At 40.0% G+C, this 26,780-nt stretch overlaps 1 protein-coding gene across 3 annotated transcripts in view; it reads left to right on the top strand.

The window, feature by feature from the left end:
- LOC147577366 (putative cation-transporting ATPase 13A5) overlaps window positions 1–26,780 on the top strand; it is a 115,999-nt gene that overhangs the window by 23,327 nt on the left and 65,892 nt on the right. The window contains exons 2-7 of one of the 3 annotated variants that reach the window (XM_086675011.1): window positions 937–1,110; window positions 1,783–1,929; window positions 2,197–2,267; window positions 2,367–2,447; window positions 6,233–6,302; window positions 17,927–18,061. In XM_086675011.1, coding sequence (XP_086531137.1) covers window positions 937–1,110; window positions 1,783–1,929; window positions 2,197–2,267; window positions 2,367–2,447; window positions 6,233–6,302; window positions 17,927–18,061 — 678 coding nt within the window. Of the gene's footprint in view, window positions 1–936; window positions 1,111–1,782; window positions 1,930–1,952; window positions 2,268–2,366; window positions 2,448–4,289; window positions 6,303–17,926; window positions 18,062–26,780 lie in introns of those variants that run through there. The other 2 variants (XM_086675012.1, XM_086675013.1) reach the window with 2 other exon arrangements.

The raw sequence follows: 26,780 nt of genomic DNA, 5'->3' as shown, positions 1-26,780 counted from the left end.
ATATTATAGTAATAATGTCATTCATAATCAACATTCTTCTGGGTCTTCCAAGTACACTAAAAATCAAGGTTTTGAAATTTAAAAACCAATGCTGTGACACTTCTTTGTGGAAGAGAGAAATTAGAAATTTGTTTGAAATAAAGGTATATATTGTTTTCGACTGTTTCCTTCTAAAACCGCATCTCAAAGTCTTTACTCATTTCATGATAATATCAACTTCCCTACTACTAAAAGTAGAACTATTTCAGCATGTTACTATCAGGGTAAATTCCTATAAGCTGTCTTTTGAAAATCTTTCATGTTCACAGATAATCTCTTAATTTATATCATCCCACCATTTGTATCATCTTCCACCAGTAAATTTACATTAATATATTTTTAAACTTTATACCTAAAAAAAGTGAATCTGGTCCAAATCATGGGGTGACTCCTAAAACTAGAACCAAATAAGTCTGCCCATTCTTTGTTCTGCCCATCTGTTTTTTTTTTTTTAAACTTTTTTTTTTTCAACGTTTTTTATTTATTTTTGGGACAGAGAGAGACAGAGCATGAACGGGGGAGGGGCAGAGAGAGAGGGAGACACAGAATCGGAAACAGGCTCCAGGCTCTGAGCCATCAGCCCAGAGCCCGACGCGGGGCTCGAACTCACGGACCGCGAGATCGTGACCTGGCTGAAGTCGGACGCTTAACCGACTGCGCCACCCAGGCGCCCCTGCCCATCTGTTTTAAGCTCCATATGCCAGGGTAACCAAATGGGTTTTGTTTTTTTTTTATTGTATCAGCTGACAGCTGTGAGCAATCGATCTGTTTCAAGCAGCCGAAACCAGATCTGCCTCCCAACTAACACCCCTGCATCTAAAGCTTGTGTTTCTTGGAACAAAATGATGTGTTTATGTAAAAAAAGAAAAATAGAGTCATGTTTTCTTTACTCTCCAGGAGGTGTTTGGTTACCGGACCCAGAATCTTCGCAGAGCCCTGTGCCTTATAACAACCATGCTGACATGTGGGGTTCTTCTGCTGGTGTTCTACTGGAAGCCCCAGTGGAGAGTGTGGGCTAATTGCAACCCATGCCCTTTGCAAGAAGCAGACACTGTTTTGCTAAGAACAACGGTAAGTGCCCTTCAGCATTGCATTGGTGGTGCCACCAATGCCTGGCTGGTGTTCCAGAGATCTTTCTTTGCTTGAGTTTTCTTGTCCCCAAGTAGATGGCAATAGTATCCTGGAACTTGCCCTCTCTTACTTTGACTCAGGAAGGAAGGACATTTCCTCCATGTCACTCTGGGGAAATGACTACTATGTCAGGCTAATTTTCAGTTTCCTTAGCCATTACACGAGTAGTGGCTGTTGGTATTACAACTCTTAAAGACATAACACAGGAAGGATGTATTCTTAGATATTTTTCAGTTTTTTTAGAATACAAATTTTGAGGGGAAGTAGAGATTTTAAACGCTTAAATGTCATGTTAAGATAGCCAGAAGCTGTTTTCTTCATAAAAAAAACTTTCCTGTGAAGTGTGTCTTTTCATTCTCTAGCACAGTGGTTCTCAAATTAGTTGGAGGGCTCCTTAGCACAGACTGCTGACCTCACCCCAGAATTTTTGATTTAGTAGGCTTATGGTAGGGCTGAGAATTTGCATTTTTAGCAAGTTTCAAGCTAATGCTGATCCTCTTGTCTGTAGCCCAAACTTTGAGAATCTCTGGTCTAGGTAGGTATTTGGTTGATTGAGTGACTTATTGAATAAATAATATTTGAGAAGTTCATGGGCTGGATTGATTTCTCTAGGATGAATTCCAAAGATATACGAGGAAGAAGGTTATATGCCTCTACTTAGTGACACTGAAGTTTCCTATAAGCAAGAACCCAGAAGAACCCCTGGTGGCTGACTGTCACTCTGTCATTAACCATGCGGTATTGAAGCCAGAATTAAAAGTAAGCAATTTTGAGCACAATGTTATGGCATGTCTTTGCTAAAAAAGAATACTGCAAATGTTTATTGGAGGAAAGTTCTGAATGTCATGCTGCTGGGCTGGGAATTACAACAGTGTGTCAAAGCAAGTGAGGCTGCTGGGCTGGGAATTACAACAATGTATCAAGGCAAGTGAGAGCTGCGTGGGGACCCCTACCAAGAAGCCCTCACCTCCCCTGACGGGCTTTACTTGGTGAATGACATCTGTTCTATCACATTTGTAATTGCAGCTGCGATATATCCAAGTGCGGAAAATCAGGTACGTTTGGGACTACTTGGAGAAGAGGTTTCAGAAAGTCGGGTAAGTCTTTTTCTCAGCATTCATCAGGATATAAGGGAGGAACCGGATTTGTTGGGTGCCACGAACTAAGGTATGCTTCTTGTCCTGACCACACCCTAGCCTGCTGGAAGACAGCAACTCCTGCTATGATATCCACCACACGTTTGGACTGGGCCTGACCAGTGAAGAGCAAGAGGTCAGGTAGGGTTTGTGATACTTCCTGAGAGTAAACTCGGCCGTCAGAAATTGAAATATCAAATGGCTTATGATCAGTGAGCCATTGGTATAATGCTTCATCAGCTTCATTTAATTCCAGTTTATTTACCAGCAACAGAGACAAATTTTAAGTTGTTTTCATCGCAGGCAAACTTATTAAAAAAACAAGAGTCCAAAAGAACATTGCAGGCATATAATATTTGGTCTTTTCTTTCAGGATTGTAAAATAGTCTCATCTGTGTTGTTGTTTTCATTCTTTCCTTAAAAAGCCTTGAGTCATTTCATAGACATCTGATTTGTCATCCTCTAAATCCTTGGAGAGGCAGAAAGACAATATTATGATTAATTTTCCTATGAAGAAACAGCCTGGAGATGAGGATTTTGTTTGCTCAGGTAGTTGTGTCATTCATAACACCTAGAACAGTGCCTGATTCATTGTTGACGCTCAACAGATATTTGTGGAATGAATGAATACATGAATGCATTCATTAATCTATTGACCGAATGCCTTTACTAGGCTAAGCACTTTGCAAGCACTAAAGATCTAAGGATAAATAAGGCTTACTCACTACCCCAGAGACATTCACTAACTATTGGGAAAGAATAGTGGTACAATTGTGAGAATATCTATAAATGCACAGAGATTAGGACATAATAGTATAGTAGTACCATAAAAATGCTTATGCTACTTAGTAACCCATAGCGATTTTGAGTCCCTGCTTCCCTCATCTGTAATTTGAAATAGTGAATGCTGGTGAGTCTGAAAGTAAACCATTGCAAGTCTTCCCCAGAATCCTAATAATTACCTTCATTTCTTGCCCATTTTCAGGACCTATCCTGCCCGACCTTCCTCACAGTCTATAAGAAACACAAATTCTCCAGCTAAGAAGCATTCTGGTACATAAAATACAGGTTCTTGGGCTCCACCCTCATAATTTTCATTTAGTAAGTAGGAACTAAGGGTAGCGGTGAGAGCAGAAACTGCATTTTTAGCAAACCCTTGCTCCGACGATTCATATGCGCACCAACTCTGAGAATTACCGATCTGTTGTTTTTAAACTTTTCTCCTGCTGAATGAAAAATGACGAAAAAATGAACAAGGCATCATCCAGATTCTGACAATGTTTGCAAAACGCCTTAGAGATAATATCACTGTATAAGATTTCAGATGTAATGCCGATTACGTTGAAACACAAAATGTTGTCAGAGTCATTAAGAGCGTACTGGTTTCATAGCATTAAGCACCAGACACGTGAAGGATTGAGCTGTTAGGAGGTGTAGTTGATTAACGCAAGTTTACTTCTCCTAGGACACCATTTCTACAGGAAGGATTGCCCTTCACATTTGTCCTTAGCGAATGCCAAGCTTTACTAAATATCACACATAATTAAATTTAAAGCTGGTCCACACCGTAAAGAACTTGACAATGTAATGAGCAAGACAAAGAGTTTAGTTTCCCAAATGCGAAGGATAGAGGAGATAATCTACTTTCAAATACACAGGCAGGTTTTACTCATGGGTTTTTCTAGGTGGACAGTAAAGAGAGTGAATAGAATGTGAAGTTCTCCTCCCCCCGCCCCCATCATTTTTTATTTTTTATTTTATTTTTTTCCCATCATTTTTAAATGTAAGACTAGGGCTTTTTTTTTTTTTTTCAAAACTCAAAATGCGATTGATTGATTGTTTGAGTGATGTCTGATTAAATTCTTAACTGGAGATGAGTTTGCCTTCATGAAAAGCAAGGATGCAACATGAGAAATGAAGGAGGATACTGAGAACTCCTTGATGACAAAAAGCCACAAAGTCTAAATACAGCTTTCTCTTCAGGCTTCCCAGAAACCAGGCAAAGAGGGAAAATGGACACATTTATGTGGTCACCTTTTTGGTAGCAAAAAAGCAAATCAGGACATCAGGAGAGACAACATCCTGAAGAGAAATTTTCAGAAGGCCTTGGGAAGAAAAATATTCCAGGAGGTTCCCCGCTCCTATCTTCACTCATTCATGAACTGGATGTCACTTTCTCTCTCACTGCCTGTCGTAGATAGGTCCACAGGGACGTGAGGCAATTCTCTTATCTCACAGAAACAGGGCAAACCACACCTACCTTACCCCCATCCATCCAATAGTCTTAGGACAGTTGTGCACCTCCTCATTTTCTTTTCACTTAATGCCCTGCTCCTGCCTCCTTTGTTTACCCTCCTGAAGTAGAAGGAGAAATGTTTGGTGGTCAAGACAGCTCTTAACGTGGGCCCCAGACCAGTCACCCTGTTGGTAACCCAGCTCTCTGGAAGAAGAAAAGCTTGGATGGGGAGAGTCTGCCAAATTCTATCGTGGGGAAAACAACAGCTATTGCTGATTTCAAGCCACCAACGTGACATCACTGAATGTGGAGCTTGGAAGAGATGTTCCCTGTCAGTTTGGGTATACTTCAGGGCCGAACTTAATTCTCAACGTCTGTCACCTGACTGGGAAAAAAGGGCATGCCTGTGAGTACCAGAGGAAAGGAATCTTGAGTCACAGGCAGCAAACCCAGCAGCACACGCTGTTTGACCTCTCTGTCTCCCAGCATCTCTGCACCTCAGTGTTTTCACACATGGAGTCAGAAGACCCTGGTTTGTGTCCTCTGGGATCCATGCAAATCATTGCAGTAGGAAAGGCGCGACTTGGAAATCAGACAAACTTGGGCTGAGCTCTGTTACACCTTAGATTCAGGAAACGTCATGCACATTGCACCATCAGTGCTCACGGAGTGTGAGGTGGAGTCGTGGAGCCCACGGTGTGACACCTGGATCTGCTTATTTCCTGCTCTTGTGGCTCTGGGGGAGTTACTGAGTTTATCTGAACTTCAGTTTCCTTTATAATAAAGATGATAATATGAAACCTCGTAGAGGTAATGTGATGATTACAGGAGATAATACGTATAAAAGACTAAGAGTTGCACTGTCACAATTAATACTAGATATGGGTACCTTTGGCAGAACACACACAATGAATAGTTTTTCCCATTGGCAAAATGGGAGATATTAGCCCTTTCCTCTAGACCGTTGTGACAAACGAGAGAATCTTGTGTGAGAACGCTGTAGATTGTCAGATGCTGTACAAACATAAGGGCCTCTTACTGGAATGTACTCATGTGTGGATTAGCAAAGTGTTAGATGTGAAGACCATATATCATCTTCTAGTTTGTTGGCTCATTCATTCATGTATTTATTTTCATATACTAAGGGCCTGTCCTAGGTGCTGAAGAGACCAAGGTAAGATATATATGATCTCGAACATCAAGAGCAATCTAGAATGCCTGAGAATTCTAGAAACATAGTCACATCTGGGTCTTGTTAGGTGTTCTCAGAATGTGATTGAATTGTTTAAAAAATAACTCAACATGCCTTTCTAACTGCATTTTGATTCTTGAGTTGCATTAAGGTTTTTTTTTTTAACTAGAAAAACAACTTTGTCCATCATGCACTTTCATTTTAAAACTATGTTAATATTTTAGGATGTGCACATTAATATTTTTTGATTAAAGGCACAAAGAGCCTTAAAGGTAGAGAAGTGACTTTTGCCTAGTTTGGTTGTACTCACTTATCAATGTGGTTTTATTTTTATTTATTTTTATTTTTTAATTTTTTTTAAATATGAAATTTATTGCCAGACTGATTTCCATAAAACACCCAGTGCTCATCCCAAAAGATGCCCTCTTCAATACCCATCACCCACCCTTTCAATGAGGTTTTAGATTTGGCACTTAATTGGTCATCACTTTCTTACAGAAGATTAGTGTGTGGGCCCAATGCCATTGAGGTAGAAATCCAGCCCATATGGAAGCTGCTTATTAAACAGGTAACTGTTTCATCTATCTTTGAAAAAAAAACAATTTTTGTTCTTTATTTTTATTTCCTGGTATTCAGGAAATTTTAGGCAACACACGGATACTTGGATATGAACAAAATCTATGGTTCATATAACTTCTTTTTGTTCTTCCCTTCTGTCTTTATGCTTTTCCTGTCTGTGAAAGTTTTTTTCCTTTTATTTTATTTTTTTTGATATTTCAATAAATATATTTTTATTCCAAGATTTCTAACTGGTCCTTTTTAAATAACCACTTATTTTAAATTAAAATCCATTAAAAAAATCTCTACCCGTGAGAGACAGATTCATGTTTCATTATTTTCTGTTTTTTTCATTTTAAGTTTTTGATGGGGGTTGTAATGGTGGTGATGGTGGGGTATCATTAATTCTGTGATCTTTTTGATGACTTTATTATTTTTTGTATCAAGTTTATTTATTTATTTATTTATTTATTTATTTAATATATGAGATTTATTGTCAAATTGGTTTCCATACATCACCCAATGCTCATCCCAAAAGATGCCCTCTTCAATACCATCACCCACCCTCCCCTCCCTCCCACCCCCCATCAACCCTCAGTTTGTTCTCAGTTTTTAAGAGTCTCTTATGCTTTGGCTCTCTTCCACTCTAACCTCTTTTTTTTCCCCTTCCCCTCCCTCATGGGTTTCTGTTAAGTTTCTCAGGTTCCACATAAGAGTGAAAACATATGGTATATGTCTTTCTCTGTATGGCTTATTCCACTTAGCATCACACTCTCCAGTTCCATCAAAGTTGCTACAAAGGGCCATGTTTCATTCTTTCTCATTGCCACGTAGTACCTCATTGTGTATATAAACCACAATTTCTTTATCCATTCATCAGTTGATGGACATTTAGGCTCTTTCCATAAGTTGGCTATTGTTGAGAGTGCTGCTAGAAACATTGGGGTACAAGTGCCCCTATGCATCAGTACTCCTGTATCCCTTGGGTAAATTCCTAGCAATGCTACTGCTGGGTCATAGGGTAGGTCTATTTTTAATTTTTTGAGGAACCTCCACACTGTTCTCCAGAGTGGCTGCACCCGTTTGCATTCCCACCAACAGTGCAAGAGGGTTCCCGTTTCTCCACATCCTCTCCAGCATCTATAGTTTCCTGATTTGTTCATTTTGGCCACTCTGGCGTGAGGTGATATCTGAGTGTGGTTTTGATTTGTATTTCCTTGATGAGGAACGACATTGAGCATCTTTTCATGTGCCTGTTGGCCATCCGGATGTCTTCTTCAGAGAAGTGTCCATTCATGTTTTCTGTCCATTTCTTCACTGGGAAATTTTTTTGGGGGGGTGTGGAGTTCGGTGAGCTCTTTACAGATTTTGGATACTAGCCCTTGGTCCCATATTTCATTTGCAAATATCTTTTCCCATTCTGCTGGTTGCCTTTTAGTTTTGTTGATTGTTCCTTTGCTGTGCAGAAGCTTTTTATCTTCATAAGGTCCCAGTAGTTCATTTTTGCTTTTAATTCCCTTGCCTTTGGGGATGTGTCAAGTAAGAAATTGCTATGGCTGAGGTCAGAGGGGGCTTTTCCTGCTTTCTCCTCTGGGGTTTTGATGGTTTCCTGCCTCACATTCAAGTCCTTTATCCATTTTGAGTTTATTTTTGTGAATGGTGTGAGAAAGTGGTCTAGTTTCAACCTTCTGCATGTTGCTGTCCAGTTCTCCCAGCACCATTTGTTAAAGAGACTGTCTTTTTTCCATTGGATGTTCTTTCCCGCTTTGTCAAAGATGAGTTGGCCATACGTTTGTGGGTCTAGTTCTGGGGTTTCTATTCTCTTCCACTGGTCTATGTGTCTGTTTTGTGCCAATACTATGCTGTCTTGATGATGACAGCTTTGTAGTAGAGGCTAAAGTCTGGGATTGTGATGCCTCCTGCTTTGGTCTTCTTCAAAATTACTTTGGCTATTCAGGGACTTTTGTGGCTCCATATGAGTTTTAAGATTGCTTGTTCTAGTTTCGAGAAGAATGCTGGTGCAATTTTGATTGGGATTGCATTGAATGGGTAGATAGCTTTGGGTAGTATTGACATTTTGACAATATTTATTCTTCCAACCCAGGAGCATGGAATGTTTTTCCATTTCTTTATATCTTCAATTTCCTTCATAAGCTTTCTGTAGTTTTCAGCATACATATCTTTTACATCTTTGGTTAGATTTATTCCTAGGTATTTTATGCTTCTTGGTGCAATTGTGAATGGGATCAGTTTCTTTGTCTTTCTGTTGCTTCATTATTCGTGTATAAGAATGCAACTGATTTCTGTACATTTTCTATCCTGCGACTTTGCTGAATTCATGTATCAGTTCTAGCAGACTTTTGGTGGAGTCTATCGGATTTTCCATGTATAATATCATGTCCTTTGCAAAAAGTGAAAGCTTAACTTCATCTTTGCCAGTTCTGATGCCTTTGATTTCCTTTTGTTGTCTGATTGCTGATGCTAGCACTTCCAACACTATGTTAAAACAACAGCGGTGAGAGTGGACATCCCTGTCGTGTTCCTCATCTCAGGGAAAAAGCTCTCAGTTTTTCCCCATTGAGGATGATGTTAGATGTGGGCTCTTCATAAATGGCTTTTATGATGTTTAGTATAATCCTTCTATCCCGACTTTCTCGAGGATTTTTAAGAAAGCCTGCTGAGGGGCACCTGGGTGGCTCCGTCAGTTAAGCGACTGACTTCGGCTCAGGTCATGATCTCGCGGTCCGTGAGTTCAAGCCTCGCGTCGGGCTCTGTGCTGACAGCTCAGAGCCTGGAGCCTGTCTCAGATTCTGTGTCTCCCTCTCTCTGACCCTCCCCCGTTCATGCTTTGTCTCTCTCAAAAATAAATAAACGTTAAAAAAAATTTATAAAAAAAAGAAAGGATGCTGAATTTTGTCAAATGCTTTTTCTGCATCAATTGACAGGATCGTATGGTTCTTATCTTTTCTTTTATTAATGTGATGTATCACGTTGATTGATTTGTGAATGTTGAACCAGCCCTGCAGCCCAGGAATGAATCCCACTTGATCATGGTGAATAATTCTTTTTATATGCTGTTGAATTGGATTTCCTAGTATCTTATTGAGAATTTTTGCATCCATATTCATTAGGGATATTGGCCTGTAGTTCTCTTTTTTTTCCGGGTCTCTGTCTGGTTTAGGAATCAAATACTGGCTTCATAGAATGAGTCCGGAAGTTTTCCTTCCCTTTCTATTTCTTGGAATAGCTTGAGAAGTATAGGTATTATCTCTGCTTTAAACGTCTGGTAGAACTCCCTTGGGAAGCCATCTGGTCCTGGACTCCTATTTGTTTGGAGATTATTAACTGATTAAATTTCTTCGCTGGTTATGGGTCTGTTCAAGCTTTCTATTTCCTCCTGATTGAGATTTGAAAGTGTGTGGGTGTTTAGGAATTTGTCCATTTCTTCCAGGTTGTCCAGTTTGTTGGCATATAATTTTTCATAGTATTCTTTGATAATTCCTTGTGTTTCTGAGCGATTGGTTGTAATCATTCCATCTTCATTCATGATTTTATCTACTTGGGTCATCTCCCTTTTCTTTTTGAGAAGCCTGGCTAGAGGTTTATCAATTTTATTTTTTCAAAAAACCAACTCTTGGTTTCGTTGATCTGCTCTACAGTTTTTTTAGATTCTGTATTGTTTATTTCTGCTCTGATCTTTATTATTTCTCTTCTTTTGCTGGGTTTAGTGTGTCTTTGCTGTCCTGCTTCTATTTCCTTTAAGTGTGTTAGATTTTGTATTTGGGATTTTTCTTGTTTCTGGAGGTAGGCCTGGATTGCAATGTATTTTCCTCTCAGGACTGCCTTTGCTGCATTCCAAAGCATTTGGACTGTTGTATTTTCATTTTCGTTTGTTTCCATAATTTTTTTTAATTTCTTCTCTAATTGACTGGTTGACCCATTCATTCTTTAGTAAGGTGTTCTTTAACCTCCATGCTTTTGGAGGTTTTCCAGACTTTTTCTGTGGTTGATTTCAAGCTTTATAGCATTGTGGTCCGAAAATATGTATGGTATGATCTCAATTCCTTTATACTTATGAAGGGCTGTTTTGTGACCCAGTATGTGATCTATGCTGGAGAATGTTCCATGTGCACTCGAGAAGAAAGTATATTCTGTTGCTTTGGGATGCAGAGTTTTAAATATATCTGTCAAGTCCATCTGATCCAATGTATCATTCATGGCCCTTGTTTCTTTATTGACCATGTGTGTAGATGATCTATCCATTGTTGTAAGTGGGGTGTTAAAGTCCCCTGCAATGACCACATTCTTGTCAATAAGGTTGCTTATGTTTGTGAGTAATTGTTTTATATATTTGGGGGCTCCCATATTCAGCACGTAGACATTTATAATTGTTAGTTCTTCCTGATGGATAGACCCTGTAATTATTATATAATGTCCTTCTTGATCTCTTGTTACAACCTTTAATTTAAAGTCTAGTTTGATATAATTATGGCTACTCCAGCTTTCTTCTGACTTCCAGTAGCATGATAGTTCTCCATCCCCTCACTTTCAATCTGAAGGTGTCCTCAGGTCTAAAATGAGTCTCTTGTAGACAGCAAATATATGGGTCTTGTTTTTTTTTTATCCATTCTAATACCCTATGTCTTTTGGTTGGTGCATTTAGTCCATTTACATTCAGTGTTATTATAGAAAGATATGGGTTTAGAGTCATTGCAATGTCTGTAGGTTTCATGCTTGTAGCGATGCCTCTGGACATTGTCTCACAGGATCCCCCTTAGGATCTCTTGTAGAGCTGGTTCAGCGGTGTTGAATTCCCTCAGTTTTTGTTTGTTTGGAAAGACCTTTATCTCTACTTCTATTCTAAATGACAGACTTGCTGGATAAAGGATTCTCGGCTGCATATTTTTTCTGTTCATCACATTGAAGATTTCCTGCCATTCCTTTCTGGCCTGCCAAGTTTCAGTAGAGAGATCCGTCACGAGTCTTATCAGTCTCCTTTATATGTTAGAGCACGTTTATCCCTAGCTGCTTTCAGAATTTTCTCTTTATCCTTGTATTTTGCCAGTTTCACTATGATATGTCATGCAGAAGATCGACTCAAGTTACATCTGAAGGGAGTTCTCTGTGCGTCTTGGATTTCAATGCCTTTTTCCTTCCCAAGATCAGGGAAATTCTCAGCTATGATTCCTTCAAGTACACCTTCAGCACCTTTCCCTCTCTCTTCCTCCTCTGGGATACCAATTATATGTAGATGATTTTTCTTCAGTGCATCATTTAGTTCTCTAATTTCCCCCTCATACTCCTGGATTTTTTTATCTCTCTTTTTCTCAGCTTCTTCTTTTACCATAATTTTATCTTCTAGTTCCCCAATTCTCTCCTCTGTCTCTTCAGTCCGAGCTGTGGTCACCTCTATTTTATTTTGCAGCTCATTAATACCATTTTTTAGCTCCTCCTGGCTGTTCCTTAGTCCCTTGATCTCTGTAGCAAGAGATTCTCTGCTGTCCTCTATACTGTTTTCAAGCCCAGCGATTAATTTTATGACTATTACTCTAAATTCACTTTCTGTTATATTGTTTAAATCGTTTTTGATCAGTTTGTTAGCTGTCGCTATTTCCCGGAGTTTCTTTTGAAGGGAATTCTTCCGTTTCGTCGTTTTGGATAGTCTCTGCAGTGGTGGGGGAACTGCAGGACACTTCCCCTGTGCTGTCTTGAATAACTTGCACTGGTGGGTCGGGCTGCAGTCAGACCTGATGTCTGCTCCCAGCCCACCGCTGGGGCCACAGTCAGACTGGTGTGTACCTTCTCTTCCCCTCACCAAGGGGGGATTCACCATGGGGTGGGGTGGCCCGTCTGGGCTACTTGCACACTGCCAGGCTTGTGGTGCTGGGGATCTGGCGTATTAGCTGGGGTGGATCAGCAAGGTGCACAGGAGTGGCAGGGGTAGGCTCAGCTCGCTTTACCTTCGATGATCTGCTTCGGGAGGGGCCCTGCAGCACCGGGAGGGAGTCAGACCCTCTGCCGGAGGGGATGGATCCACAGAAGCACAGTGTTGTTTGCGCAGTGAAGGCAAGTTCCCTGTCAGGAAATGATTCCTTTTGGGATTTTGGCTGGGGGATGGGCGAGGAATATGGTGCTGGTGAGCGCCTTTGTTTCCATCCCGCCCCTCCGCTTTTGCAAGCCAGACTCAGGAGCTCTGTTTTGCCGGCGGGCCGCCACTCTGCCCGGCTCCTCCCGCCAGTCCGTGTAGTGCGCACCGCCTCTCCATCCTTCCTACCCTCTTCCATGAGCCTCTCATCTACGCTTGGCTCAGGAGAATCTATTCTGCTAGTCTTCTGGTGGTTTTCTGGGTTATTTAGGCAGGTTTGGGTGGTATCTAAGTGATCAGCAGGACACAGTGAGCCCAGTGTCCTCCTACGATGCCATCTTCCGGAGCATCTCCTGCCCCTAATCTCTTTTTGATGATTTTAAACATATTAGTTTAGTCTTTCTCTGGTTGCTTTATTATGTCAAATTTCTTGGGAATGACTTCTTTCTTTGTTAGTGGATTTATTTATTTTTTAGAATAATTTCTTTGTGTGCTTTGAAGTTATTTTTTTCCTTTTTTTGATTTAACTTTATTTTTTATTTTTCTAAATTTATATCCAAATTAGTATACGGTGAAGCAATGATTTCAGTAGATTCCTTAATGCACCTTACCCATTTAGCCCACCCCCTTCCCACAACCCCTCCAGCAACTCTCAGTTTGTTCTCCATATTTATGAGTCCCTCTATTTGTTTTGTCCCCCTTCTTGTTTTTATATTATTTTTGTTTCCCTTCCTTTATGTGCATCTGTTTTTTCTCTTAAAGTCCTCAAATGAGTGAAGTCATATGATTTTTGTCTTTCTCTAATTTCATTTAGCATAATTCCATCCACGTGGATGCAAATGGCAAGATTCCATTCTTTTTGATTGCTGAGTAATACTCCATTGTATATATATACCACATCTTCTTTATCCATCCATTAATGGGCATTGGCTCTTTCCGTACTTTGTCTATTGTTGATAGTGCTATCAACATGGGGGTGCATGTGTCCCTTCGAAACAGCACACCTGTATCCCTTGGATAAACAGCACACCTGTATCCTTTGGATAAATACCTAATAGTGCAATTGCTGCATCATAGAGTAGTTCTATTTTTATTTTTGGGGGGAACCTCTATACTGTTTTCCAGAGTGGCTGCACCAGCTTGCATTCCCCCCAATAACACAAAAGAGATCCTTTTTCTCCTTGCCAACATCTGTTGCCTGAGTTGTTAATGTTAGCCATTCTGACAGGTGTAAGGTGGTATCTCATTGTGGTTTTGATTTGTATTTCCCTGATGATGAGTGATGTGGAGCATTTTTTCATGTGTCGGTTGGCCATCTGGATGTCTTCTTTGGAGAAGTGTCTATTCATGTCTTTTGCCCATTTCTTCACTGGATTATTTGTTTTTTGGGTGTTGAGTTTGATAAGTTCTTTGCATATTTTGGATACTAACCCTTTATCTGATATGTCATTTGCAAATATTGAAGTTATTATTATTAGTGATGGTGATGGAAGCTCTGGTATTGATGGAGGCAGCTCTGGTGAGCTGCCCTTAAGTGGTACTTCCTTTGTCTACATTTCTCTCTTTTTCTCTGTGTCCACTGTCCCTGTAGGATGGCTCTGAGTTTGCCTCTTGGTAGTCCCCATGGCCCTCAGTTCAGAACCAACTCCTGTAAGGTGGGGCTTTACTCCCCAGGATCAAGCAGATTCAGGCCTTTAGCCAGCTGGGGTTTGGCCAAGTTCACAGTGGCACCATGAACTTTGTTCTTTTCCATTTTGCCCTCTGCCAGTGAACAGCTGCTGGTTGTGACATTCCTTGGCCTCTGTTCCTGGGTCAGAGAGCAAGGCTGGTTTTGTCCCCTGCCGCTGTGGCACACTGTCAATCATATTCCCTGTAGCATGAGCCCCTAGCCCACCACTCTCCAGTCCTTAGGTGGAGCCCAGTGAGCTGATTGTGCTAACCTCCACTCCATACTGCACATTTCTAGTCTATTTCTAATCCACAACAGTGGTCACTTTGTTTAGCATGGTCACATGTTAAAAAATAGACTTTTATTGGGGCGCCTGGGTGGCGCAGTCGGTTAAGCGTCCGACTTCAGCCAGGTCACGATCTCGCAGTCCGTGAGTTCGAGCCCCGCGTCAGGCTCTGGGCTGATGGCTCAGAGCCTGGAGCCTATTTCCGATTCTGTGTCTCCCTCTCTCTCTGCCCCTCCCCTGTTCATGCTCTGTCTCTCTCTGTCCCAAAAATAAATAAACGTTGGAAAAAAAAATTTTTTTTTAAAAAAAATAATAAAAAAATAAAAAAAAATAGACTTTTATTTAGAGCAGTCTTCAGTTCGCAGAAAAATTGATTGGCAGGTACTGAGATTTCCCACATACCCCATGTCCCCCACATATGCAGTTTCCTCCACTATCAAAAAGCCAGCTGCTGTTTAAACTTCCTGTTCAAATACATTTTCAGGTGGTCAAAGATTCTCCCAGGTGTCAATTTGGTTATTTTGAAAGGAGTGGTAGTATTTTCTCCATCTACTTACTAACTTAGTACACTTCAGTAGGAAAAAAAGCAAGTAATACTACTTTGTATTTTGGTTTCAAAAGAATATTGAATAAGGGAGTTAAATTAATTATAATGGTGTTGTTTCTTATACAAGAAGTATTTAACCACATTTTCTACTGAGTTTATATAAACTCAAAATCGTATTATCATTAGTGTATCATCTACAATTAGAGCATTTTATGCCAAGCAAAGAGAAGAGCTATAATTTGTAAGAAAAGCATGTTGCAATGGAAATAATAAGAAACATTAAAGAACAAAAGCTTTGTTAATACACAAAATATATCCAAGTGTTTAAGAAACCTTAAAATGCAGCCTATTAACTTACTAACTGGATGTCAGTTCATTGTGAGGGCTAAAGTAGAAGTTTAATATATTAGAGAATTATAGAAAGTAGAGGTAACAGAGTGGCACCAGTTTTAGGTAATATTTCGTCTAATTTACAATCATCGTAAAGAGCACTTCACCAAGAAAATAATCCTTGTTTTGGTCAGATGGGTTTTTTTCATTCACACTATGTCTGTACATCAGATGACTACATCTACCTCCTCAGGTTTGCCCTCTCTGCTATCATTATTAACAGTGGGGCCAGCAGGACCAAAATGGGGACAATTGAGGGAATAAAAAAAGTGAAAGGTATAATAAAGAGATCAAAATGTATGTGCATGGATGGCCAGCTTTGGGCTCATGATACATTCTTCCCATGAATTTCACTGCAGTTTTGGGTAAGATGACTCCCACCCCCCCCCATCCCGTTCAAGGGAGGGGCCCATGCTGACGTGCCTGATGCTCAGAGCATCTTGCTAAAAACCTGTGATGTGACGAATACGTTATTTTTCAACAATCTGGATAAAAATGCAGTCTTCTATTTTCATCACACAACCTGACTAAATCTGCAGCATGTGAGCATGGGAAGAAGAAACTGCAATAAAAACGGTCAGAGATGAAGTGTGTTTTAAGAGACTAAATTCTCCATTGTAGGTAAATAATGTTTAGAAAGGTAAATCGTTAGATTTTGATATTGATAAAACATTTTTCAAAATTCAAAATAAATAAGAATAATCAATTTTTGACAGGCTCTGAGTGCTTAAAATAATTTTGCTTCCACCATAGCACATGCTATGTGCTTGACACTGACTCCACTGAAACTGAGTTCTAAGCGAATTCATCAATATTAGAGATCATTGTGTGTTGTAAAAAATGATTAAAAAAATAAATAAAATGACATCATCTGTTTTCTCTTCCAAGATTTTATTTAAGTTCAAGTTAGTTAACATGTCCTGCATTATTGGTTTCAGCAGAATGTAGGGATTTATCATTTACATACAACACCCAGCGCTCGTCACAAATGCCCTCCTTGATGCCCTTCACCCATTCGATCCAACCCCCCATATACCTCCCTTCAGCAACCCTCCATTTGTTCTCTATAGTTAAGTCTCTCATGGTTTGCCTCCCTCTCTGTTTTTATTTTATTTTTCCTTCCCTTCCCCTGTGTTCATCTGTTTTCTTTCTTAAATTCCACATATGAGTAAAATCATATGGTATTTGTCTTTCTAAGCATATACTTATTTGCTTAGTATAATACACTCTAGTTCCATCCACGTTGTTGCAAATGACAAGATTTCATTCTTTTTTGGTGGCTGAGTAATGTTCCATTATATACATACACCTCCCATGTTCTTTATCCATTCATCAGTCAATGGACATTTGGGTTATTGATATAATTTGGCTATTGTTAATAGTGCTGCTGTAAATACTGGGGTGCATGTGCCCCTTCAAATCAGTATTTTTTTGTATCCTTTGAATGAATACCTGGTAGTACAATTGCTGGATCATAGGATAGTTCTATTTTTAACTTTTTGAGGAGCTTCTATGCTGTTTTATAGAGTGTACCAGTTTGCATTCCCATCAACAGTGTAAGAGGGTTCCCCCTTCTCTGTATCCTTGCTAGCATCCATTGTTTCCTGAGTTGTTAATTTTAGCCATTCTGACAGGTGTGAGGTGGTATCTGGTATCTGGCAGTGGTTTTGATTTGTATTTCTCTGATGATGAGTGATGTTGAGCATTTTTTTCATGTGTCTGTTAGCCATTTGAATGCCTTCTTTGGAGAAATGTCTGTTCATGTCTTCTGCCCATTTCTTCACTGGATTATTTTTGGGAGGTTGAGTTTGATAAGTTATTTAGAGACTTTGGATACTAGCCCTTTGTGTTATATGTCATTTGCAAATATCTTCTCCCAGTCTGTAGGTTGCCTTTTAGTTTTGTTGATTATTTCCCTTGGTGTACAGAAGCTTTTTTTCTTGATGAAGTGCCAATAGTTCTTTTTTGCTTTCATGTCCCTTGCCTCTGGAGATGTATCTGGTAAGAAGTTGCTGCGGCCAAGGTCAAAGAAGTTGCTGCCTATGTTCTCCTCTAGAATTTTGATGGTTTCCTGTCTCACAGTTAGGCCTTTCATCCATTTTGAATTTATTTTTGTGTATGGTGTAAGAAAGTGGTCAAGTTTCATTCTTTTGCTTATTGCCATCCAATTTTCCCAACACCATTTGTTGGAGAGCTTGTCTTCTTTCCATTGGATAGTCTTTCCTGATTTGTTGAAGATTAGCTGACCCTATAGTTGTGGGTCCATTTCTGGGTTCTCTATTCTGATCCATTGATCTATGTGTCAGTTTTTGTGCCAGTACCATACTGTCTTGATGATTACAGCTTTGTAACATAGCTTGAAGTCTGGAATTGTTTTACTTTTCTTTTTCAACATGACTTTTTGGTACTCGGGGTTTTTGTGGTTCCACACAAATTTTAGAATTGTTTGTTCTTGCTTTGTGACAAAATGCCGGTGGTATGTTGATAGGGATTGCATTGGATGTACAGATTGCTTTGGGGAGTTTAGACATTTTAACAATATTTGCTCTTCTAATCCATAAGCATGGAAGTTTTCTCCATTTCTTTGTTTCTTCTTCAATGTCTTTGAAATGATGTGATCCATGCAAGTGACTCACATGCTGTTTTTGTACTTGCAGGTTTTAAATCCATTCTACGTGTTCCAAGCCTTTACCCTAACTTTGTGGCTGTCTCAAGGTTACATAGAATACTCTGTGGCCATCATCATCTTGTCTATTATCTCCATTGTCTTAAGTGTGTATGATTTGCGACAGGTAAGAGCTAAAATCACAGCTGGGGGGCGCCTGGGTGGCTCGGTCGGTTAAGCGTCCGACTTGGGCTCAGGTCATGATCTCACGGTCCGTGGGTTCGAGCCCCGCGTCGGGCTCTGTGCTGACAGCTCAGAGCCTGGAGCCCGTTTCAGATTCTGTGTCTCCCTCTCTCTGTGACCTTCCCCTGTTCATGCTCTGTCTCTCTCTGTCTCAAAAATAAATAAACGTTAAAAAAAAATAAAAAAAAATCACAGTTGGGTTCTATTTAGCTTATGGTGCACAAGAAGCAAAGCCTATGGGTTTTCAACTCACAGCAAGGAGTAGCTTTGTGAAACTTAAGTCATAAAGCAAAAAACAAGGGCTTACTAAATGTGAGAACTCAGGAGGAGATCTTCAGAAATAGCAGGTAGATGTAAATGTCTTTGCAAACCCGGATTTATCGACTGAAGGCTGACCCGCATACAGTGTTCAGAAGGACTCCGAGGCTGTATCTGAGTATGGTGGGAAAGAATGCTTTGATGGATTAATGATGACAACATACGTTTCCATCATTGTTCATCTTATAGCTATTTACATTTTTTTAAATGTTTTAACTTATTTTTGAGACAGAGACAGAGCATGAACAGGGAAAGGTCAGAAAGAGAGGGAGACACAGAATCTGAAGCAGACTCCAGGCTCCGAGCTGTCAGCACAGAGTCCGACATGGGGCTTGAACTCACAGACTGTGAGATCATGACCTGAGCTGAAGTCAGATCTTAACCAACTGAGCCACCCAGGCGCCCCATCTTATAGCTATTTAAAGTCTTCCTTTTTAAAAAGTCTTTTTTTTAAGTTTATTTATTTTGAGAGAGAGCAAGTGAGCATGAGCAGGGAAGGGGAAGAGAGAGGGGGAGAGAGAGAATTCCAATAAGGCAACATGGGTCTTGATCTCATGAAATGCTAGATCATGACCTGAGTTGAAATCAAGATTCAGACGCAGCTGACTGAGCCATCCAGGTGCCCCAAAATAATCAGTCTTCTAAATGAGATAGCAGTGCATTCTGAAATAGAATTTTGCTGAATATTACTTATAACTCCACAGTCCCTGCAAGTCTCAGCTCCCCACAGTATCTTTCTAGAAAATGTTTGGCTACTTTGCTTAAGAATCATCAGCCTGAAAATCAGGAGGCAACCCCAAAAAGGATGTCTCACTGTATTTTTTGTATGTTTTTGAAAACTTGACTATGGAATTAGCTTTGTAGAGATGGGGCTGGGGGCTGGGCATTGTTACGGTACACTGTGTCAGCCTGTCAACTCTACTGCACTGTTGAAACCGCCTAGTCTCAAGTTTCATCCTTCACCTCCAGGGAAAAAAACTAAGATCCAGGGAGCTTGTTCCAAATCAGAGTGTGGTTTTGTGACAGAGTCAGAGCTTCTGGCTCCTCATAAAATGAAACTCTGCCACATGTGCGATATTTCCTTAGCATAAGGCACTTTCCAAAGTAGTGTCACAGCTGGGAATGAAAGTCAAACACAAGTGTTGAGAAGGGAGATGAGTTCTCGATGTCCACACAGTGAGCTCTGGGCACAAGTCAGAAAGGCAGACGTGGGGCCTTTACATAAGCCTAACTGAAAGGGAGCTTTCATTCCTATTCCATTTCAGTGGCTCAACAATATTAAATTTAATATCGGCTCGTTATCTGGTTTTAGATCCTACAAATTTTGAGTTATGAAGTCTTTGATGAGAAATGAAAGAAAGACAATAGATATGTAAAGAGTTAGGAAACAAGATCTAAAAATGAAAAGTTAGATGAATGGAGATACTTTGAGCTGGAGAGCAGGCTACTAGGACTTTGTTTTGTTTCTGGTTTTCTGCCTTTTTAAACAGTGAGTACCTAGGTGTGTTTTTTCACAAACTAATTTATATCACAAAGATGTTAAGAGTGACCAGCAACTTGCCTGGTTGCCAAGGCCTGGGGGGGGGGGGGGGAGTAACTGTCTTTCTGGTGAACTCTGGGCCTTTGAGCAAAAGCATGACCATAGACACCAAGACAATAAAGATCTGACTATTCTGCTGAGTCTCAATAGAAAAGTAGAGTGTCCTAAGCTTTTACCTTAGTCGTTTGATAAAGGTATGTAATGTGAAGCCCGCAGATAAAACTTCTAGTTTCTGGGTTTTGAGAAATCTTTCCTTAATAGAATATCTGATTTGATACGTGCAAGCCATTCATACACTTTCTGGCTTAAGTCACACGTCAGTGAATACAACCCTTCTCGCATGTCGTTCCTTCCAATGGGGCTACATCTACGCACAGTCACTCGGATATAGCGTCATGAACCATCCAAATGTTCTCAGGAAAAACACAGAACTCTCTGAGGCCTTTTGGGAGGGAGATCTTATCTAGTCAGATTGAAAACCTCCCCCTTACCTCTCCTGTTTGTGTTACTTGGTGCTGTTATAATCAGTTTCCTCATCTGTAGAAGGTGTGTATGTGTGTGGGCACGTGAGTGTGTGTTGGTGTTAGAGTTGAGCGAATTAAATGAAACAATCACTTTGAATACTTATATTTCTGGTACCTAGTAGGCACTTAGTAAAATGTTAGTTCTTGTTATCATTGATATTGCTGTTGCTGTTTTTATTATTAAAAGTTAGGGAAAGTTGGCAAGGGACAGATGGGAGGGGGAGGGGGTACAGAGATTAAAGAGAACAGGAGGCAGCATGGGACCAGCGGGACAGGGCTGGTAACAACCGCTGGTTCACTCATATGAGCCCGAGGACTCTGTTTTCCTTGGGCTCACTTTCCTCAGCTATATACATGGTGGAGGTTATACCCTACTTTTTTAGGTCTCACCATTTTAGGATTCTATCATTTTGCCAGGGCCACTGACAAGGAATGAAAAAAAGCCCTTGAAAACTTTAGAACGCTAGTAAGAAATTTTCTGGCCACTGGAAATCTGAGAGCATGTGCTGCAAACTGGAGTTAATTCCTATTGGACCCTAATAGTGTTCAGTTGGACTTTAGTCCTAAACTACTCAAGTCAGGATGTGTATGAAGAATAGGAACCTGTCTAAATTACCCTAATCATCAAAGGGATATGTATTATAAATATGTACCAGTAGCTCATAGGACCCAAAGACATGAAGTACAGTGGACTTTAATGGAGCCTGTACTCATGAACTTGGGTTACTCTCTCCAGCCTCCTATTCCCTGACAAGCATGAAAGTAAGTACACATGTTTTGGGGCAAGCACTGCAAACCCCCCTCCTCTTAGAACTCTGGCAGCCTGCAACTAGTTTGCTCTAGGTGGCTCTCTCTTTCCACTGGCACACATAGTTGGAACAGGGGGTATCTGACCCAGCGGAAGCCAGTCCATCAGCAGGAATCATGCCCATATATCTTTTAGCCTGGGATCCAAGCCTAAGGACTTGAAGCTGTCTGTCATGCTCTGTCAGGAATGTGATGTGAAAAGTGATGCTAGGACCAGGGTGGCAACCCTTGATCCTTGTGTGTGGACAAGCAGAGAAAAAAACTTGCACAAAGAACGAACCAAATACACAGTGAGACACAGAGGTGAGCCATACGGAGCCCAGCAGAAAGGGAGAGGGCAGAGAGACAGAGAGCAAACGAATAACCTGCTCTTCATAGCATTTCCTGCTCCTGTTTGGAGCCCTTGGGAGCTCTGGCTTCACTTCCCACCTTCGGTTAGTGAGATGTCCCTGCATCTTCACAATTTCTCATCTGCTTAAACCAGTTTAACCAATTTCTGTTGCCTGTAATCAATGGGTCCCAAGTAAATGTGGTGCTACCACTTGATGTGTTACACCCCTTACAATGTTTCCACATATTTCCCCTGACTTAAATATATACTTCCCATCTACATGTTTATGACAAATTTCAGTCTCTCCTCAAGTTCCTTTACACTATTTTTTTTTTCATTTGGAACGTAGGCATAACTGTCTTTAAGGAAACGGAAAAGAAATATAGAGATTCCTGTGTGAGAGTTGGGAAGGGTTACAGAGAAAACAGGTTTGATTCAATACGCTAGAGGGCAATGTTTCAGTGAGAGAATTAGTCAAGATTCCTAAGCTTCTGACCCATTAAGTCAAAATATCCAAGGTAACAAGAGGAATCTGTGCTTTTTCACAGTTTCATAACAGGTGCTTGTCATGCAATCTGAAAGCTTAAGAGCTGTTGTTCCAGAGGAATCCACCAAAAGACAAATTCAAGCACTAAGATCCCCAATACATTTATTTATTTATGTCATCATTAGCTAAATGTCTATTTCATTTTTTCTCCTCTATAAGATGCAGAGAAATACAAGTTTATGTGGAGATTTACTTATGTATTTATTAATTTGTTTTAATAAAACAGGAACATACTTTGTACATTAATCTGGAACTTGCATTTGTCACTTTACAATAAATATAACGGTCATCTACCACGTAAATAAATAATTCTAGATCACGTTTAAAAATAACGGTGTGAAATTCCATGGTATATCATAATTTGTTCAGCCATTCATTTATTTCTAGAAAATAAGGGGCTTCCTTTCCAATTTTTGCCACCACAGATATGCTGAATTACACACAACTACAATATAGATGTGTCCTTACATATGAGTGTTTGCATTTGTTTTTAGTAAAATAATCAAAAGCCAGGTTGCTGAATCAAAAGATATGTATATTTTGGATGTTAATAGATCCTGCGATAGTTATTATTTTCTTAAATAAAATAACGGCAACATATGAGAGTATCCATTTCTCCAGATCCTCACCAGTGTTATATATTGATGTTTAAATTTTTTTCAGTCTAATGTGTTTTTAAAAAATTGTGTCCCAATGATGTTTTAATTTATATTCCACTAATTATTAGTGAGATTAGATACACTTTCTTCCAATAGATATATGCATTTTTGTTTTCTATTTATTGTCTCTTTATATCCATCATCCACGTGGAAACGTTTTATTTCTTAGTCTATCATTTTTCCTCTGACTTGACTTTTGTCAGATATTTTAAAATGTGTGCAGTCAAATATGTTTCTCTTTTTCTGGGTTTCTGCGTTTCTTGTTTTGCTTCTCAAGTTCTCTTCTAAAAGTAGGCATGCTCTGTTCTATTTGTAATTTTCTCAATATTTATTTTAAAATCTTTAATGAATCTTAAATATTCAGGTTCTACATCTTAAAATCCCTACATGTCTTTGTTTAAAATAGTAACTGGCCTGGGAACTTCACTTGATGGCAGAACTGCAAAAGCTTTAACAAGGAGACATTAATTCCATTAGCAGTTAATATTTGGGTTTTTTTTTTTTAAGTTTTATTGATTTATTTTGAGAGAGAGACAGTGTGAGGGGGGAGGGACAGAGAGAGAGAAATACAGAGAATCCCAAGCAGAGTCTAAGCTGTCAGCACAGAGCTTGATGGGGCACTTGAACCCACAAAACCGTGACATCATAACCTGAGCCGAAACCAAGAGTCGGACTGTTAACTGAGCCACCCAGGTGCCTTGCAGTTAATATTTGTTAACAAAAGCTTATCAGACCCAAACTCTAAGGGATCTTGTAACATTATACAAAATGGGCCAGTTTCCTGAAACTATTTTTGCAGTTTAAATCACAAATGCTCACCAATCAATATTTCTTTAGCACAATTTGTAACGGGCTCCCCCCGTCTGTGACAGATGTGCTTGTGTGGGGCATGGGAGCCCCTAAAATGATACGCATGTGGTTGTGGTGTCCTCCCACCACCTGAGACGGAGGGATGGGGACAATCAGGGAGGTGAAGTGACTTGCTCAGTAATAGTGGCTATAGATCCCAGCCCCGGGTTTCCTGATTCTACATCAAGTACTTCACACTGTCCCACGGAGCAAAATCTCAAAGAGACCTATGAGTTTCCTTGCAGCAGTAAACGATTGATAATTTTATTATGAAAATATTTGGGAAAGGGGCTGCTGGAAATGGAAGGAGCATCTACCGTCATTTATAAATCATGCTAAAGAAATAACAGCTTTTGAAAATTGCAAGAGGGGAGGTGTTTGCAGGAGTGGAATAAACTATCTTTCTGCATCTACTGTGGCCCCAAATCATGCAGCAAAGAGAGAGGCACCTTGCCTACGCCAAGAAACACCCTCGGCAGCCCCTTTCTAACAAGTTTGGTGCAGGTATGAGTGTAAATTGAGCTGGCACTCAACTGTATTTACACTGAGCCATGTTGCATACTCTATTGCTGGCTCCACAGGCGGCCGCTAGACATAGCACTGAGAGTATCTGACCCATGGTGCCTTGCCTTTCGCCATCACTGAGCTGGGCTCAAAAGACACCTGAGATAGTGCCCTCATTACTCATCTCTGGAGGAAATCCAGCCACAGCAAACACAAGGACACACAGCAACAGATGCCGGAATAATAACAATATGCAAATTAGTCTTGGAAACTGATCCTGGTCCCACTAAACCGGGACTGGAGAAACCAGAGGGAGCCTAATGAAAATCAGGCAGCGAGCTTCCAAATCACGGCAAGCATCATAGCACCTGCTTTCTCCTAGCTGGTTGGTTGTCATAGAAACTTGTGTTTGTAGAGTTTCTGGGTACATTAGCTCAGAGAGGAGGCTTATATTATCCTTCTCCAGTGTTGTTGGGAGACGTGAAATAATTCAGTTCTATTAAGTAAATATTTGCTGAGGGCCTACTATGTGACAGACTCCAGGGGTACATAGATGAGTGTTTGGCTCTTTGAACCACCTGCTTCACACAGGAGACCTGACAAGAAAACGGCTGTAATGGAATTGGTCATACACTAATACAGGCGGAAACACAGGGAGCAGAACAATGAATTCTTTCTGAGATGTTAGAGACTTATGGAGTGGAGATGACGTTTGAGCCAGACTTTATGTGAAGGATTAGGAGTTTGCTGGTAGAAAACCTGGGTGAGCATTCCAGGTAATAGCTTGAACGAAGGCATGGAAGCATGGCAGGTTTCGCAGAATGCTAAACCTGATGAATAAATCCAGCTTGATGCCATAATGATTTTTGAGAGAGCATTTTGAACTTATACTTCACCACTTCCAAATGTGTTGATTATCATCCTCTTAAGCTAGGGTGAAATTCTCATGGCAGTGACTAGAAGAGTTTGCTAAGCAAGAAAGTAACTTAAAGAAATTTATAACAAAGGAAGGTTATTTATCTTCTTAAAGGAAAAAAGCTATTTTCAAGCACTTTAGGGGAACATATTCATCAGCAGAAAAGGCTTTAGAGTCAGATAAACCCAGGTTACTGTCAATCTTAATACTTAGTAAGTAAATGATTGAAGACAAGTTACTTTAACATTTCCAAGACCCTGGCTTGTTTTTGTTTTTTGTTTTTTGTTTCTTTTTGGTCGTTTTATTTTGCTATATGTACATTGGAGACAATAACATCATCATAGGATTATTTTGAGGAGAAAAAAAAAATCAAGCAATACATTTCAAGTGCTTACAACAGTGCCTGGCACGTAGTAGTTGCTTACTGTTTTAAACTGTCTAATAATAATAATACTGTGAGCCATTTATAAACCCCAGGTTATTTCTTCTATGAAGTCTTAGGGGCTTTGACTAAATCTCTGATATGCAAAACATATCCGTATCAGACATGTTGAGTTTTGAAGGAGCTTGAAAATGATTCAATTCAATGTCATTTGTTTACAGAAAGAACAAGTAACATAAAGTGAAATTTCTTACATACAGGTACATGGCTGGTTAGTGGGTAAACTTGACCCACGACTCAGGAGTCCTGAATGAATCCAGTGTTCTTGTCCCAGAACCACGCTGACTTTCTCGCTATTACCCATCAGTAAAATGGATGCCCCAATAGGCAAGCCTCAGAAAGTCAAGTTAGGGCAATGACTATGTACCTAACAAACAGCAGTACCATTTCTTCCACTCTCTTGGTCCAAATGATTGAAGTGTTGCCTTTCCTAAAAAAAAAAAAAAAAAAAATGGAGTAAATAAGAAATTGTTCTGTATAAATAGAAACACCAAATTTATTAATTTCTCTCAAGAGGAAAATTGTGAAATTGTGGGTAATGTTTATCTAGTGACATTGGCTACCTTAAAAATCATCAAGAGGGCAGATAAAAATAATTTACCCTATCATCTAAAAGGGAAAGTTTTATACTTGAATTAGGTTAAGCTATGTTTAAAGTACTGTTGACGGTATTCAGATCTCTTCTACTTAAAAGTATCCAAGTAAGTGACGTCCATACAGAAGGAGGCAGTGCCTTCCAGGGATGCCCCTGCCAATGGCGTCGCCTACAGTCAGTGTATGGAACTGTGTGGACAATTTGCCCTCACTCTTCTGCCTTCCTGTCTCCTGAGTTATCCCAGTAGATGCTGCCTTCGCTTCTCCAGGCTGCTTCCATTTCCTCCACTTAGCACAGGGTGGTATCTCAGTGAATTCCATCCTAAGCAAATCTTCCAAGGGGATGCATTAGACAAAACAACGCTGTTTTTCCAACAGCAACTTTCTTATTAATCATTAACCCTTGCTGAGCTCTTACCATCGAAATGAGTAATATCCAAAGGGATAACTAAGAGAAGCATTACTTAAATTTTGAAAACCCTCTAGAAGAGCTACTGTTAATATCTCCACTTTCAGACCAGGAAAAGGGAGTTAACTAAGCTGAATAATGCCTAAGGGGAAGCACTAGGGTTCTGGAGCATCGTGGCTTCAGTCTCCAGACTGACCCAATGGGAAAATCCACCAGTTTGTAA

The sequence above is a fragment of the Puma concolor genome, chromosome C2, assembly GCF_028749965.1.
Source record: "Puma concolor isolate L17-30 chromosome C2, mPumCon1.1.hap2, whole genome shotgun sequence".
Taxonomy (NCBI): Eukaryota; Metazoa; Chordata; class Mammalia; order Carnivora; family Felidae; genus Puma; species Puma concolor.
Note: the sequence above shows the minus strand (reverse complement) of the source record. Positions and strands in the feature narration are given on the sequence as shown.